Here is a 17,058-nt window from a genome sequence, read left to right as displayed (position 1 = left end):
AGGTATCTTTAATAAAAAGATAATATGGAGGTTAGGACTTTCTAATCTCTTTCTTTGTGTGCCATATATCTAAAATGAACCAGGAGTAGTTTTGCCGTGTACCTCTACCCAGGAACGTAATGATACAGGATAACTAAATAGACCCCCAAGGATTCTCCGACGCCTGCTTGTACCTGAATGGGACCAGACCAAAGTCAATGTGACAAATGGAAAAGCTTTATTAGATTAGTTCATTGTGAAAATATGATGTTAAATATCAAAGTCCTATTGATATCAAAGAAAGAAGTACTGCTGCCCTATTCAAAGATGGTAGCCTCCTGCCTACCCAGCACTGAATGGTGACATGTGTCCTAAAATGCCAAAAGCTCTAGGTATTTTCTTAGGCACAAATGGTTACATTATTCATACTTGTCTTTCAAAATGACTCTGGAGAATATTCTATACTTTACATTTTTCTACTTTAAGCAGTATCATGGCAGCTACCAATCATCTTTCCTTTCCTCTTCCTGCAACAGGCATCTTGTAGGATATGTGGGGCTTAGAGAGCTCTGAGAGAAATGTGACTGGCTCAAGGTCACCCAGCAGCCTTCACGTGGACAAATCGTGAATCAAACCCAGTTCTCTGGGTTAGAGGCCACTGAAGAGCTTAGCAGCACCAGTTTTCCAGTTTAATGGTACTGAATTATGGGAGCAAAAGCAGCTGATCCTGAGAAATACTCACAATCAGCCTTAAGGGAAAACACCAATGGAACAACTGCTCCTAAATATGTTCATGTCCACCTCTGGGGCAACATCCCTTCATTTCAAGCAACGAATGCCTCACTCCATATTCCAGGAAGCATTCAGTGCAGAAGTGGTGGGACACAGTGTTAAAACATCCGTGCAGAATCAGCAAAACAAGCACAAGGGAAGCCAAGCGGCATTGAAATGAAGCCAAGGCAGGCTTCCTTCCACCTAAGCCACCGAAAGCAGTAGGAATTAAACTTGGGCTAACTGCATAGGATTGTACAGTGAGTAAAAGATCTTCATCCTTTCTCAAACAGGGTAATTGGGGAGTTCTGCTCTATGGTCCTGCCTTTTGTTTCATGTTTCATGGAGAAGCAACTCTTGCGATGAAAAGTATATTTTCTGTCTCGTTATTACAGAGAAAAAGCAGAAAGGGATGGTCAAATATCAAAACCGTTTCCCTAGACAGACTGGAAAGCATTGGTATGGTATCAGTTGTTCCTGCAGCTTCTGTACCTCCTTCGTTCACTTCTATAAGTGATGTGTGAACAATTTTGGACAAGTGGAGCTTAGGATATCTTGACATCCCTGACAAGTCGGCCTTGGAGCTGTCAAAGACATCCAGCACTCCTAAGGCTGATAAATATGGCTTCAGATCGTAAGTCCCTTGGAGCTTAAGTTTCGGGAAGTACACGTGAACATCACTGACGGACATCTTTCTTGGATCTGTCCACTCTTGGAGGTTTTCTACAGTGAGATCCTTCTCCAGCTACAATTAGAGACAGACACAGGGAAAACCAGGAAATCATTCCAAAGTATTGCCATGAGACATACATTTACACTCAGTTAGCAAAAAACCTAAGTCCTAATGTGCACCTGAAAAGAGCTTATGGAGAAGAGCTCATGGGGTCCTACTGGGGTGGCTGTCACAGATGCTACAGCTCAGTGGCCAACCATATTGCTTCAGACAGGACAGGTTAGTGAAAAGGGGCCTTGAGCAGAAGAATTTGGAGAGTCCTCTCTGAGTCCTCCAGAAACTATCAGAGTACACAGCGTATCTAAGGGACTGTCTCTTGCAATATACCCCCAGACAAGATCTCCAGATGCGAATGTGCTGGTGGTCCCTGCCCTCTCAAAGTACAACTGGACTCAACCAGGTCCTTTTTGGCCCTGCCCCAGCCTGGTGGAATTCCTCGCCTGCAGAGACACAGGCCCTGACGTAACTATCTAAGTTCAATAGGATCTGCATGCCAGAGCTCTTCTGAGCAAGCTTTTGGCTGAGGCTGGATCACAGAGATGAACCCCCCCCCCCAAGAATACCCATACCACCCAGACATAGTGAGGCAGAGTCTCTTAATTATTTATTGTATAGTTTTGTATTCTGATTTTAACTTTGTTGTAAACATGTTATACACCGCCCTCAGCCAGGATACAGAGAGGGGCAGTGAATGAATGAATGAAATGGAAAGAATGAATGAATAGAATGGAATGGAATGAAATACTGGATACAGCTAAGATACAGAGAGGGGCAATGAATGAATGAATGAATGAATGAATGAATGAATGAATGAATGAATGAATGAATGAATGAATAGAATGGAATGAAATACTGGGCCAGATGAAGCAATGTTCTGAACCATTGAAGACTCCCCTTGTTCCTGCCTACAATTCAGAATTAAACACAACACTTTATTGCCTACTTCTCTGTTTCTACATTTATCCATATCTCTATCACTATTTAGGTAGGCAGAATATTTTATACTAGGGGCAAAGCCCGTTGTATCCAGGAATACAATGGACGTTAGAGCTTGGTGGGGGGAAGAGGAAGCTGAGGAGTTGTTCAGTCTGTAAGGGCATGGGGTTGAATGTGTGTGTTGTGCGGCAGGTTGTGGTGGCATGGTGATAAATGAGGGCATCGGTGTAGAGAGATGGGTATCAAAAACCTTTGGTTTGGAATGTTTGTAGAGTGTGGAAGAGGACTGACCTTTGGGAATTGTCGCATAGTGGTTACAGGTGAGCTTTCACTAGCCATGTCTTTAGATAAGTGAAGGGAAAATCAGACTGGAGACTCTTCTTAGGAGGAGATTACATGGCAGCCAAATCCTCCCCGTTCTGCATTCAACATCATTTTCCTTCTTGTGTGAATTAGGGCACAGACACCAAAATGTCCCCCTGCCCTAATACACATGGGGTAGTCACAGTACACAGGTGTCCACCCTGCTCCTTCTGTCTCCATTTTTTCGATGTTGATAAAATGTTATGTGCCCACATGCTTCTTTCACAGTTGCTCAGAAGAAGAGGTATTTTTGTACCCTGCTGTTTACTACACAAAGGAGTCTCAAAGCGGTTTACAAACACCTTTTTTCCCTTCGCCTGTCTGGACTTCGGGCCAATCGGGACGTGCGCCCACTCTCCGCCCCCCTACCCCTTACCCTTTTATTTATACAGCGCAAGCTGTTACAGATTTTTTTTGGGGGGTGGGGGGATAGGTCACCTGTTGCAGGCCAATGCAGAGCAGGCCACTGCATCTATCTTCTAAGGCTTCAGGCAGCAGGACAATCATACTAAACTCATTCCTCTTGAATGGCAGTTTCAAGACGCTCAATTTGCGCTCAGGGATGTACCGAAAAGGAAGCTTCTTGAACATGTACATCATCTTCACGGTCTTCTTTTCCTTCTGGATGAGGGAATGAAAAAATGGGAGGGGGGATATTATGTTCATCATTGGCTGAACAATGATGATTGTATAGGTACAGGAACAATATTGTCTGAATTATGCTAAAACAAGTTATGCTTTGGATCTTCCAATGGCCATTAAGTCCTGCTCTAGAGGCAGAGCCACTTAAGTTAGAGCAGGTTCCACCAGCGTAAGGTGAGATACAGCCCAGGGATATTCAGAGTTCCTGAGTTCCACCTTCTCACTTGCAGTGACCTTTGGTCAGCAAGCAAAGTTTTATACTTCATCTTCACCGTCTTCCTTTCCTTCTGGATGGAGAAATGAAAAAATGAGGGGGACATATGTGCACCATTGGCTGAACAATCATGAGAGGACACAAACAGGAACAATATTGCCCAAATATGTTAAAACAAGCTATTTGGTGTAGCTTTCAGTGGCTACGAACTCCTCCTCTAGAGGCAGAGCCCCTTAAATTAGAGAAAGTTCCTCCTGCCTAAAATGCGACACAGCCCAGGGATACTCAGGGTTCCTGCACAGCTCCCTAGTGGGCCACCTCCAAACCTCAGGGGGCACTCATGATTTGGGAGACAAATGGGGGCATTGGGAATTTTAACCTGTTCCACCTTCTCACTTGCAGTGGCCTATGGTGAACAACCACAGTTTTATCCTTCTCGCACCACTCTGAGTATAAAAATCCCAGATCCAGGCCTTTAAAAATTAACTCCCACCCATTTGGGAACCCCCTTTTAGGGCTGTTCACAAACCCTGGCTGGGAAAGCCGGGGATAAAAGGTAAATAACACTGATTTAGAGCATATAGGCATAATTGATAGCTTATGTGAAGCTGCATTTTGTTATCTGAGTAGCAAAAGCAATTCTGATTTAACCTTTTCACTTTATTCTCTTGCATGCATCCTGTGCGGACTATCAGAAATCTAGGGCAGCATAATATTTTTCAGCCACCAAAATATCGGTTTGGTCGATTAAAAATATAAAAGGAACATGGTCTACAGAGTTCGAAGCTAAATACAACAGAAAATGTGTTGGGTATAAATAAGCTCATCATTATTAATACAAAAGCAATTTGGGTTGTGGATTTATTGCTTGAAGAATCAAAAAACGGAACTCTCGGTGTTTAACAAGAGAGACATTTCGGCTGCCAGCCTGCATCGGCATGGATACATTCATTGGCTCCATCAAAATTCATTCATCCTTTGGGTCAAAAAGCATTTAAATTGAAGTCTGGCTTAGAGGAGTGGCAGGGCCGGAGGACTTGTGAGGCCGGGCCAAGCCGTGCGGCTCCCCATTGGCGGCTTGGCCCTGGATGGACACTCAGAGGGCCCAATCAGGAGTCGCTTCACGCATCACGGTTCCAGATTGGGCCCTCCGAGTTTTTATCCCGGACAGAGCCCGTCCGAAACAACCAAGAGATATTCTTGTAAGTTTTGATAGCAAAGTAGTAAGAAATAACTTGCTCCAAAAGCATCGGGAGACACCGTTGAAATTGGCAGACCAAGAAATACAAATCTTTCAAGATTTGCCAGCAGACACACTACGGAAAAGAGCACAATTTCATTTTTTGTGACAGATCCTAATTGCCAAAGAGATAAGATACTTTTGGAGAATCCCATTCGCCCTGGAAGTGATATTACCATCGGGAAGAAAAACTATCCGAACGCTCCAACAGGCTCAAGAGCTTGCCGACAACTTATCTCAAGGCACCTCAGGGGCAGGATCACCTAAGACTTCCCCAACAAGAGCGGAAACTACGCGTCGATTAGTTCAACTCTGCGACAATAGATCTTCCTACCTAACACAAGCAATGGGAACACAAGCCACCCCTCCTCAAGCAGAACAAGGAGCAACTGCTCCAACACGAAAGAATGGAGAAGCTAAAGGTGCTATCCTTAAACGCTAATGGCCTGAATTCACCGGCCAAACGCACCAAATTTTTCAATCAACTGAAAAAATTGAGAGCAGATATTTACTGTATACAGGAAACACATGTGAGAAAAAAAATCTAAATATATTATCAACAAGAAAACTAGGAAGAGAATTTGCAGCTTCTGCCACAGTGAAAAAAAGAGGGGTGACAATTTACATTGCGAACCCCAACATTAAGGTTGAGCAGAAAATCCAAGATAACGATGGCCGATTTTTAACACTTGAAATACAACTACCAGATGGTCAGAAATATACATTGACAAACATATATGCTCCCAACAATGCGAAGGACATGTTTTTCGAAGAATTCTTTTAGAAGCACACAGAAACTATTACCGAACAGTGGATCATAATCGGAGACTTCAATGCAGTAATGAACCCATCGCTGGACAAATCACATAACCGACAGGGAGCATATTTTCCGAAATCGGCCAAGCGCAACATCCACCTCAATTCATTAATAGATCTCTGGAGAGAACTCCATCCCAAAAGCAAACAGTACACCTTTTATTCTTCTCGACACTCCTCATACTCCAGAATAGACCAATGCTGGTGCTCAAAATTGTTATTACCAAAAGTGGCAAATATGGAAATTCTCCCCAACACCTTTGCAGATCACAACCCAATATGGGCAGAATTTTCCTTCTGCAGAGCTGGTATGCGAAGATGGAGAATGAATGAATATATTCTAGAAGACAAAGAGAAACTGAATCTGTGCAAAGCGGACTTAAAAGAATTTTTCAAACTCAACTGCACAAAAGAGATTCCATTATCTACGGTCTGGGATGCGAGTAAAGCGTATATAAGAGGAAGATTGATAAGCCTGAACACCGCCAAAAGGAAAAAGAAAGAAAAAGAACTGAATGAAATTGTCTGGTCAATTCGACAATTAGAAATTCAGCACCAAGCCCATCTGTCTAAGAAGACAGCCAAACAAATAACGCTCTTAAGACTAAAAAGAGATGCATTGGAAACCGAAGATATGAGGAAAAAACTGGATTGGATAAAACAAAAGAATTTTGAACATGCTGACAAACCTGGAAGATGGCTGGCATATAAATTAAAAGGAAATCATAACAAAAGTGTTATATCCAGCCTTAAATATGGAGACAACCACTTCCGTACAGATCCGGAAATACAACAATGTCTCTCAAACTTTTTCCAAAATTTATACCAAACAGACGAAGAAACTGTACCTGATAGCATGAAATATCTTGGAGGTACTCCATCCTTAACCTTTACAGACGAGCAACGAAAGATATTAAATCAGAGATTCTCAGCTCAGGAATTGGCCGAAGCGGTAACAGCTATGAAATTAAACAAGGCCCCAGGCCCAGATGGCCTCTCCGCAACTTATTATAAGAAATTAAATCTTACATTACTACCAGTCCTGACACAGATGGTGAATGAGGTAGTGGACAATTCTGGAAAATCACTCCCCAAATCGTGGCAGCAAGCGTCGATAACACTCATACACAAAGAAGGCATGGACTCATTATCGCCAAATGCTTATAGACCAATATCACTACTTAACGTGGATTATAAAATTTTTGCAAAGGCTTTAGCAAAAAGACTGAAGAAATGCCTTAATGAAATCATCCATCCAGATCAAACAGGATTCATGCCCAAAAGGTACATGAAAAACAACGTCAGATTTGTCCTTAATGCAATGGAGGTGGTCCGCACTAAAGGAATCCAAGCGGCTTTTGTGTTTTTGGACGCTGAAAAAGCTTTTGACAAGGTGCAATGGAAGTTCCTATTGGCCACGCTTACCCAACTAAAATGTGGGGACAATTTTTGGAACCTAATTAAGCATGTATACTCAAAGCAAGAGGCAAGAATCTTGGTTAATGGAATGTTAACTAAAGACCCTATCCAAATTGGGAAGGGAACCAGACAAGGATGTCCGCTATCCCCCCTACTATTTAACCTGGTATTGGAGTCACTAGCTCGTAAAATTCGAGCAAACACAAAGCTCTCGGGACTTACGATTGCTGGAGAAGAATTTAAACTTAAAAGCTATGCTGATGATGTTGTCTGTGTATTAACTAATCCAAGCACCACCTTAGAATTGTTGTTTGAAGAGATAAACACTTTTGGGAAACACTCTGGATACAAGATAAATCTCTCTAAAACCAAGGTTATGCTATTTGGCATGTCAGACTTGAATATAGAGATAACCAAAAGGGCACTAAGGTGTGAGATTAACCCTAAAAAGGTCAAATATCTAGGAGTCCAAATTGGAAACCGCTCTGATACCTTGTTTGCTAACAACTACGGGGAGCTCTGGTCACAAATCCAACAGGACATTAAGAAGTGGAACAGCTTGAACCTTTCGTGGTCAGCAAGAATGGCCACAGTAAAAATGTCAATATTACCAAAATTTAACTTCCTCTTTCAAACCCTGCCAATAGATATTAACGACTCTGTGGTAAATAAATGGCAGTCTGAAATAAATAAGTCCATCTGGAACTATAAGAGGCCAAGAATTGCCTTTAAAATTCTACAAGATGACAAGAAGAGAGGGGGACAGGGCGTCCCAAATCTAAAATTATACCTACATGCGGCAACACTGACAGCAGTGGCAGACTGGATAATTGATCCAATGACAAGAGATTTGGTGCTGGAAAAGGTAGATAGTAAGCAAAGCCTCCATGAAATGCTCTGGCCCTCTTTGAAAACAAAAGGAAAGGAAAAACCTAAGGTCAACTTTTGGACAAGATCCCTTCTAAAGATCTGGAATAAATACAAAACAAGACTTTGCTCCTCATCATATTTACTGAAATCGCCAATAGAGGCGTATTTTTCCAGACAGCAGCAAAAAAGAATAACATGCCCAATGTACAAGGACTTGCTAACGAGAACAGGTGAGCTCAAGAGTCTGCAAGAATTAAACAAAGAAGGATATGAGCTACGATGGATGGAGTATAACCAACTGAAAGTTAGACTAAAAACAGACTTTGAGATTCGAGTGGACAAAAACTCGCCTCTTAGTGATTTTGAAAACATGTTATTGCTCAAAAAAACCACACCTACAGGGCCAGATCTATAAACTTCTTTTGAAATACGAGACTGAGTCAAAACAAGTAAAGAATTGTATGATTAAATGGATGCAAAACCTGGGCTCCATAATTGATATGGAGGAATGGGAACGAGTTTGGACCAAAATTCCTAAACAAACCAACAGCCAAATTTTAAGGGAAAACTGGTATAAGATGTTTTATAGATGGTATATTACTCCAAAGGTCATTGCAAAAATCTCAGATAGGTTTGATAATAAATGTTGGAAATGTCATAAAGCAGTAGGTTCTTTTTATCACATGTGGTGGAATTGTGAGAAAGCAAAAAAGTATTGGGCTAAAATACATATGGTGTTACAGGAAATACTTAAAATGCGATACCCAATGAAGCCTGAATCTATGTTGCTAAGCTTCCACCCAAATGCTTTACCAACTTTCTCTAGAATCCTCTTCTTCCATGCAACTACGGCGGCACGGTTGGTGTGGGCGAAGCACTGGAAGGCGACTGAGACTCCAACTATTTCTACATGGCTTGATAAATTAGCGGACTTAGCAAAAATGGCAAGACTCACTAACATGGTTAAGAAGAGATCTCCGGAAGAATATGATGAACAGTGGAGTGATTATTTGGACTTTCTTAAGAAAGACAGCAGTAACTGTTAGATTAGGACCAATATGTAATGGGAACTGACTATATATCTCTTGAGATAATATCAGACTACATTAAGTATGATATACGTGTATTGACGATACTTATCAGCTGGTCGCTTTTTTGTTTTTTTTTTCTGTAAATGCTTTTTATAAGAACAAATAATAATAAAAAATTGATAATTAAAAAAAAAAAGACTAGCAAGAAAGCCCATTGCAACCAGGAATGCAATGGGCACTAGGACCCAAGGGACACGGCAGACGCAGATCTCTCTCTCTCTCTCTCTCTCTCTCTCTCTCTCTCTCTCTCTCTCTCTCTCTCTCTCTCTCTCTCTGTCACAACAGGAGCCATAGGAGATAATCAGGGCTGTTTGTAGCAGGGAATGAGGGCTCCTTTGGGCGGCTCTCTCTGTCTCTGTCTCTCTCTCTCTCTGACAGCAAGAGCCATAGCAGGTAATCAGGGCTGGTTTGCAGTTTGGCAGGGCTCTCTTTGTCTCTGTCTCTCTTTCTTGCTCATTGGCTCCTGCAGCATCTGAGAGCAAAATAGCTAGCATCTAGGGAGGGAGGGAGGGAGCTGTTGATGTAGGGCCCTGTTCCAACTCAGACAGCCAGGACACTCTCCACCCCCAGGGCTGTTTCACAAATATTAAGAGGAACAATGGATGTATAAGGTTTTCTAAAGCACAAAGTCCACCCAGAGATGTAATACCCAAATTGAGGATGGGCGTGCAGATACATGAGGGAGGCCAGTACGATGCTGTTAGTGGTGGTTTTACTTGCCCCAACCACAGGCCTGGTGGAAGTACTCTGTTTTGCAGGCCCTGCAAAATGTACTGTGCTCTGACTGGGCCCTGATGCCTTCTGGGAGCCCATTCCACCAAGCACCAGCCAAGGCCAAGAAGGTCTGGTCAAGGTCAGCCAGATTTCTTTGTGGTGAGAGACTACTAGCCTGTTTGTACGCACTGAGCAAAAGGATCTTCCGGGGACATATTTTGAGAGGTGGTCCCATAGGTACACTGGGCACAGACTACATATGGCCTTAAAGGCTAAAACCAGAACCCTTAACCTGACCTGGAATGCAATCGCAAGCTGGTGCACCTGCTGGAGGACGTCACCTTAAATGCATCTTGTACAGACGGGTGAAAGAAGGAAGATGGAACTAAGCACTGTGGTTACCTCATTGAGTCGGAACGGCATCTCCTTGGTCATCCCCACTTCAAATGGTTCCTCCCAGCTGCCTTTGAAGTAGACGGCATTCACCAGAACGAGTCTGGTCATCTCGCTGACCATGACTTCAGATAACAAGTCAAGGATTTTACCTGGAATGAAAAGGCAGAAGAAATAATGGAGTAATTATCTACTCAACACATAAGGCATCTGGAACATTGATTTGTTTGGCCATTTATAATCCACGTTTCCTGCAAAGGAGGCCCAAGTTAGCTTACAAGGAAACCAATGACGAAACAAGTAAAACGAAAATTAGTGCATAAGAATTGAGTGTGGGCTGGTGGCTTAATGGCAGGGCTGGCTATTGTCACTGTGCCGTCCACTTGGCTTACAGTGTTCAGCCTAATCGGTCACCATATAAAAGATCTGCAGTGAGCATGATAAGGCAGAAACCAGTGTCCTGCAGTGGGCACTGGAGGATTGCAGATTTACCATTGATCAGATGGGAACTTCCTGATGGTTTTCAGATTATCTCCTCCAGTGCCCTGTTTGGCTGAACAGGAGGCTTCCTGCTTCTTGAGTGCACTGCCCCCTCCTGGTTGCCTTCAGAATGACTGTTGGACAGCAGAAGAATGACTACAGACGACAGCTACGTAGACAGCTAGGTACGTAGTTATTTGTCTTACTGCTGCTAACTCCCAGGTTGTCACCAGGAAACCTCGTTCCTCCCCCAAGAACTGCTCTGCGATTCTTTAAGTAAACTTTTAAAACAATAAACTAAACAAGTTTTAAAAGAATAAACTAAACTAAACAGTAGCCCCACAAATATTCATGCAGTCTGCTCTCTCTCTGTGTGTCCTGTTTTAATGGGTTTTTTATTTGGGGTTTTTATCACAGGACCATTGTCACCCACTATAAGCCGGTCTACAGGAGTGGTAGGGAATAAATTGAATAACAATAACAACAAGGCAGACAGCTTGCCTGAAGCATGGTAAAGGGCCAACAACTACTAGCCTAGCGGAGTGACAAATCCTCTGAAGAATTACGCCATGTTCATGGGAAGGGGAACTTGGTTCTTATCTAATGGTTCTGCCATAGTAAGTAATTGTCATGGGAGAGGTTGGGTTCTGCCTCTCCCTAAGAATGATGAAGGACAGTGGACAGAATGGCACATGATGCTAACCAGGAACAGACTCACCTGAGATCCCTCAGAAAGACAAGAGGTTAGGACAGGAAGTCTATGACCGTCTCACCTTCAGTTTGCTCTTCAACCCACTGGTTAATGTGCTTGCGGGTTTCAGATGCAGCATTTTGAAAATCCACGGCAGATAACTCAGTGCCATATAGATTCTGAATGTTCATCAAAAAGTCCTGGAGAAATCATGAAGGATCTGTTTCAACAGTGTCAGTGACCCTCGCCCCTAGGAACTGCAGACTGAATTAATCACATTTCTGGATGCCAGCAGGAATTGCATTCCTTTGCATTCATCCTCAATGGCCAAAATAACTCACATTGCAGGGAAGTTCTCATCAGGGATAATAAGCAGTGAAACAATATCAGCATTTCACAGGATGTGACCCCCCCCCCAAGTCTCCCCGTAAAGGACAATTCCTATCCTTTCACTGCGATCTGTGTTACTGCAAACCTTTGGGCATCCTCTGATTGGCAACTGGCACCAAAATCCCAACATCCTAAAAGACACTGCCTCCTTAACACCAAAAACCCAACGTCCTCTGAAGCTTTCTTAACAATCTGCATTGTCTGTTCATTCTTCTTTGGCCGAACAGCAGAGCTTGGTTGGGGATCAAACAATTTTCAATCCCAGATTCTCACTGCAAAAAACTATCCCAGATGCTGCTTGCAGGCCAGTCAAAAGCCAAAGTTCTTTTATGCCCTCAGCATCAACTTACCTGCAGAAAGCTGCAGCTCTTCTCCCCGTAGAGCCGATTGGCAACCTTCAATGTATTGGGGGCGTCACTTTTCAACTTAGCATTGAGCTTTTGGAGATGTGAATGAAGGTCCTTGACTCCATCAAAATGAAGCATCTGCAAGGGGGGAGGAAGAAGAGTTGTTTTTTTAAATATATATTTTTATTTTCATAAAGATAAAATTATAGAAACAGAACAGATAATATAAGTTGTTAATACAAAGAAAGATAGATTATGCTCTTCATTTGTTACACTTAAGTACCCTTTTCGTGTCCCCTTTTAGTTTATTTTCTTAAATAATTCAGATAAAGGCCCCATTGTTCCTGGAACGCCTCTTCTGTTTTTCCATTAACTATCAGTGTCAGTTTGGCCATCTTTGCAAAGTTTGCTAGTTTGTTCAACCAGTCTTCTATCGAAGGTAGTTCTTGTGTTTTCCATTTCTTGGCCAGAACTAGTCTTGCTGCCGTCGTCACATAGAATAATAGACTTTGAGTTTGGGCTGGGAGGCATTGCGGAGGTATACTTAATAACATAGATTCAGCTTTCATAGGAAATCTAAGACCCCTCATTTTCTGCACAATGGTGTGTATTTTTTGCCCAGAACTTATAAACTTTTCCACCACATATGAAAAAAGGAGTTGGTTTTTATCATCGCCTTCCCTTTCTCTTCCCACAACAGACACCTTGTGAGGTAGGTGGGGCTGAGAGATCTGGTTCTGTGAGAACAGCTCTGACTGGACTGTGGTTGGCCCAAGGTCACCCAGCTGGCTGCCTATGGAGGAGTGGGGAATAAAACCTGGTTCTCCAGATCAGAATCCGCCAGTAGGCCATTGCACAAAAATTCGGGCAAGTTCTGGTCTCCAGATGTACAGAGATGTGGCACAATTGGTTTGCAGTTTTGGCCCAGTGCCAAATGGTCAATTCTCCTTTTTCAAAATTGAGGCTCTAATCCTTTTCTTTGCAAACACACCAAGGGCAAGACGGAGATTCCTGAACAGGCCAGAAGTCTTCTGCAGTAGCACAAGACCTTTACTTTTTCAGTCTCACTTTCCGGAATCAGGAATATTAAGAAAGCAGCATACTGTTACTTCCACCAATCTGGGGGATAGAGGAATCTGTGTGCCCAAATGTCAAAAATGTGCAAGATACATTGCCTTATAAACTGCTCTGTAAGAAGTTTTCCCTCTAGATTTCGCCATTCTGGCCAATAAGTTGAACGGGGGCTGATAGGACTCTGAAATAAAGGGCATTTATCATATATACATATAAGCCGAGGCATCTAATATTACCACAAAATCTGGGCAAATTTATTGACTTGCATATAAGCCGAGGGTGGGAAATGCTCCATCATCACAGGCTCTCCCATCCAGCCTCCCCCCCCCCCAACAAATACAGAAAAGTCAAAAGGATGAATAGCAGCTGGTTTTTGTACCCCACTTTTCACCCACAGGAACCAAAAGAATAGTTTGGAAGAAGTGATTAAGAAGAGGAAGAAGTGAAGGCAAAAGGGGAAAAAAGATCAGAGTCCCTCAGTCAAACCGCTGGTGTCCTACAAGCTGCCAGAGCAAGCTCAGCTTTCAAGACCTCTGCAGAAGGCGATGCTATGACTGACTGGCTATGAGCAGGCTTTTATTTCAAGTTACCGTATATACTCGGGTATAAGCCAAGGAGGGCTTTTTCAGGCTTATATGCGAGTATATAGGGTAATTTTAGACCTTGATATGATTCGTATTATTTTATTAAGATACTTTACAGAGCAACCCTACGAAGTTCTACTCCATGGGGTTTGCTCCAGTGTTCTTAGGATTGCATCACACTGTTCATGAATTAAACGCTAGGCCATCAGTTCCACATTTGACTTTCAACCCTCACAGAAATAGCCATTATGCAAGAGCCACTGTGTCCAGTTTACATCCTACTTCCTTTCCTTTTCCTCATGGGAATAATCTCAAGTAGGAAGTAGCCAGCTGTGTGAACCTGTGTCAGAGAATGCAAGGTCAGTAGCCAGCTGTGTGATCCTGTGTCAGAGAATGCAAGGTCTGGTATACGGTCACCTCCAGAATAGACTTTTGTAACTTGTTCTATGCTGGCCAACCCGGAATTTGTAGCTGATACAAAATGCAGCCGCTAGGGTCTTCACAGGTACATTTGGAAGGCCCATTCCAGCTGAAGAAGAGGCTGCTGCAGGGGTTGCCAGTCGTGACCTGGATCATGATTTTATTTTCACCTTTAAGACCATCCTTGGTCTGGTCCCTCATAACTCCAGGACCGCGTGTCTCCTTATGCCTGCCGCAGGGCATTAAGCTCTGCGGGTATGAATCTGTTGGAGGTCCCCGGTCCAAGGGAGGTTTGCTTGGCCTCGACCAGGGCCAGGGCCTCTTGGTCCTGCCCCCGACTGGAATGAACTCCCAAGAGAGCTGAGGGCCCTGATTGTACTTCCTCAGTTCCACAGGGGCTGCAAGACATAGTACTTCGGCCAGTTCTTTGGTTGAGGCCAGTGTGGGCTAAATCTGAGCCTCTTGCTGGCTAGCCTTGTCATCAGACGCCCCTAGATTTACCCCCTGAGGCACTGTTATCACAGGGTCTGTGGTACCAGGGGGAGGTGGGAATTTCAGCCACCAAGGGGTGGCTTACAGAGATTTTATTATTATTTTAGAGGGATTTTAATGTCAGTCAATAACTGTTCTGCCATGAGACACATTTGTTGGAGTGTTGGGGGATATAAATATATCAATAAATAAATGAAAATAAAAAGAAGAGAAGCCAACTCTTTAGGGGTGAAGAGGGGAAAGGTGAATAAATCACAGGGCAGCCATGTCTGTGAAGGCCAAATAGAGAACTGAAGGAAATGTTGGACCGAGGCCCATTCCACACTTTTAAAGCACTTTAGAAGCTGATTTCCCTATTTCACACAGGACACTCCAGCTGCAAAAAACAAACAAACTCTGAAAAGCCCATTCCATTTGTACTTTTAGCGGAGTCTCCAGAAGTCTGCATTTTTGCATCATAACAAAAGTAACTGTTAACCCATATCCCTCCTTCAACATCACAGCCTGATGCTTGTAGACCGAGATAAAAAAGGTAGCAGTAATGTTAAAAGCCTGTTAAGGCTGCTTTTCCATTTGCTCCGTCTGGTGCAGTTTTGAGGAGGCCTGCCTGGACTGGCTATGTGTTGACTGCAGTCTTTTGATGCAACCTTTGCTATAAGGAGCCAGGAAGAACAAAGCCACAGCGTTTGCATCTGGAACTTTTGCAGAGATAGTGACATCCCTTGATCATGAGCACTTAATGACTGAAGAACTTGCTTCTACTGGTGAGTTGCTTGCTTAGCTGGACCTCTTTGGCTGAACCCTGTGAAAATGTAACTTCCCCACTAGGGGGCAGCAAGAATGCGGGCTAGACAGGATAGTAAGGTCAGCATCTGCTTTCCTGATAAGTGGCATTCCGGGGCTGGCATCCCTAGCTGAGTGCTACCTACACCCGGACCCAGTGCAAGGGAAGCCTCTCTTGTGGATGTGACAGTTCAAAGCATCCCCACAGGCCATGGAAGGTTTTGCTTAGGGCGAGCAGCCGGTGCCCAGTAACAAAACAGCCAGATAGCAGCAGAAGAAGATGTCACCAGAAATACGGAAGGGAGAGCAGGGGAGGGGTTGCTTACCTTGGCGAGTTCTGCGGCTGTGTTCCCTCTGGCCCCTAAGAGGAGTATGGCCAAGGCGATGGAGATGCTGAGTGAGCAATAAATGAAGTTGCCTGTTGGGTTGGCTTCCACAAATCTGCGGAACAGATCGATGGCAAAACGCTCAATTTCCTTTGCCAGCTCTTCCATGTTGCCAACCTGCAAGCGGGAAACAGAGAATGCTCCATCTGTGGGTCTCCAACACACAATCCGAAATGCCCCTGCCCATTCTAAGGGATCACGTAGGAGGAAGTCAGAGGGGAAGGACTTGGCTGAGATGGGTTACCCCTTTAGCTACACAGCATTGCAAAGGTTCTCTTCCGCCAAGTGAGGGCCTGGCTTGGGTGGCCAGTTTTCACTGGAAGAAGAATGGACCCTGTTGGAGGACACCTCTCCCTTTGCGGCTCTTGGCAAAAAGCAGGCACCCCCCTCCCCCCGCACCTGTGGTGGAGTCCCTACCCTGCCAAGAAAAGGAAATGGAAAATGGCAAAAGGAGGAGGAGGAGGAGGAGGAGGAGGACAGAGTTACCGGATCCACAAGCACAGCTGGCTCTTCTTATGGCGTCTCTTGCTTTGGGGGTGATTTTGCGGATGACACACTGGAAAGAAAGGAAGACGGTGGGACCGGTGAGGCTGTCCTCAGAGCAACGCCGTCACCTCGGAAAAGCTAGCAAGTTTGATGGGATGCAGATGAAAGAGATGGAAAAACAGCCCTTCCTCCAAAGGAAGGAAGGAAGATGATTCCTTCTTTCTCACTTTTCCTTGAATGGTCAAACACTTTTTGCATTATTTTTTCTCTATCTCCCACCATTGTGAATCGATTTCCTGCGTTTTCTCCAACAACTGACTGCACCCCCCACCCCCACCCCCACCCCCACAAAGCCCTCTGGTTCCCGGGTCCTCCATCCCCCCTCCAAGTCGAGAGCGCCCCCGACGTGGCCCTGCGCCCCCCTCGCTGCGGCCACCTAGGTGAGCCCCACCTGAGGCCAGCCCACGCGGGCGCGAAGCAGGGAGCCCCCCGGCGGGACTGCAGGGCGCAGCAGCAGGCGACGGACTTACCTGTCCGGACGGCGGCGCCGGTGTGCGGGTCTCCGAGCAGGTGCAGCGAGGTCAAGGCGGAGGCGCCTCCCCGCACAGCGCGTCTCGGGGGCCGGGCAGCCGCGGGCGGGAAGGAGGGAGGGAGGGATTAGAGCGGGCAAAGCCCCAGGGAAAGCTCGTCCCCTCCTCGCTCGGGGTCTGCCAGGGGGGCCCGTCCCCAGGGGGGGCCGTGCCT

General features: G+C 44.6%; 1 protein-coding gene across 1 annotated transcript; it reads right to left on the bottom strand.

The window, feature by feature from the left end:
• Nucleotides 1-220: 220 nt before the first annotated feature.
• LOC143844281 (leukocyte elastase inhibitor-like) lies at nt 221-16,417 on the bottom strand. The gene is made up of 7 exons (XM_077351214.1): nt 16,315-16,417; nt 15,769-15,945; nt 12,093-12,227; nt 11,435-11,552; nt 10,191-10,333; nt 3,221-3,403; nt 221-1,495 (listed from the first exon to the last, which is right to left on the bottom strand). The coding sequence occupies exons 2-7, from the start codon at nt 15,934-15,936 to the stop codon at nt 1,091-1,093; spliced, it is 1,152 nt and encodes a 383-aa protein (XP_077207329.1). The 5' UTR covers nt 15,937-15,945; nt 16,315-16,417; the 3' UTR covers nt 221-1,090.
• Between the last annotated feature and the right edge of the window lie 641 nt (nt 16,418-17,058).

Source organism: Paroedura picta, chromosome 9, assembly GCF_049243985.1.
Source record: "Paroedura picta isolate Pp20150507F chromosome 9, Ppicta_v3.0, whole genome shotgun sequence".
In the NCBI taxonomy this organism is placed as follows: domain Eukaryota; kingdom Metazoa; phylum Chordata; class Lepidosauria; order Squamata; family Gekkonidae; genus Paroedura; species Paroedura picta.
The sequence above is the reverse complement of the archived record's forward strand: the minus strand, read 5'-3'. Positions and strand labels throughout refer to the sequence as shown.

Excerpts from the sequence above, each read along its gene's own strand:
- LOC143844281 (XM_077351214.1), bottom strand. The coding sequence starts at position 15,936 with ATGGAAGAGCTGGCAAAGGAAATTGAGCGTTTTGCCATCGATCTGTTC. Across the intron at positions 10,334-11,434 it reads GGTTGAAGAGCAAACTGAAG|GTAAAATCCTTGACTTGTTA; the intron begins GTGAGACGGTCA and ends TTTTCATTCCAG. Across the intron at positions 1,496-3,220 it reads TCTGCATTGGCCTGCAACAG|CTGGAGAAGGATCTCACTGT; the intron begins GTGACCTATCCC and ends CTCTAATTGTAG.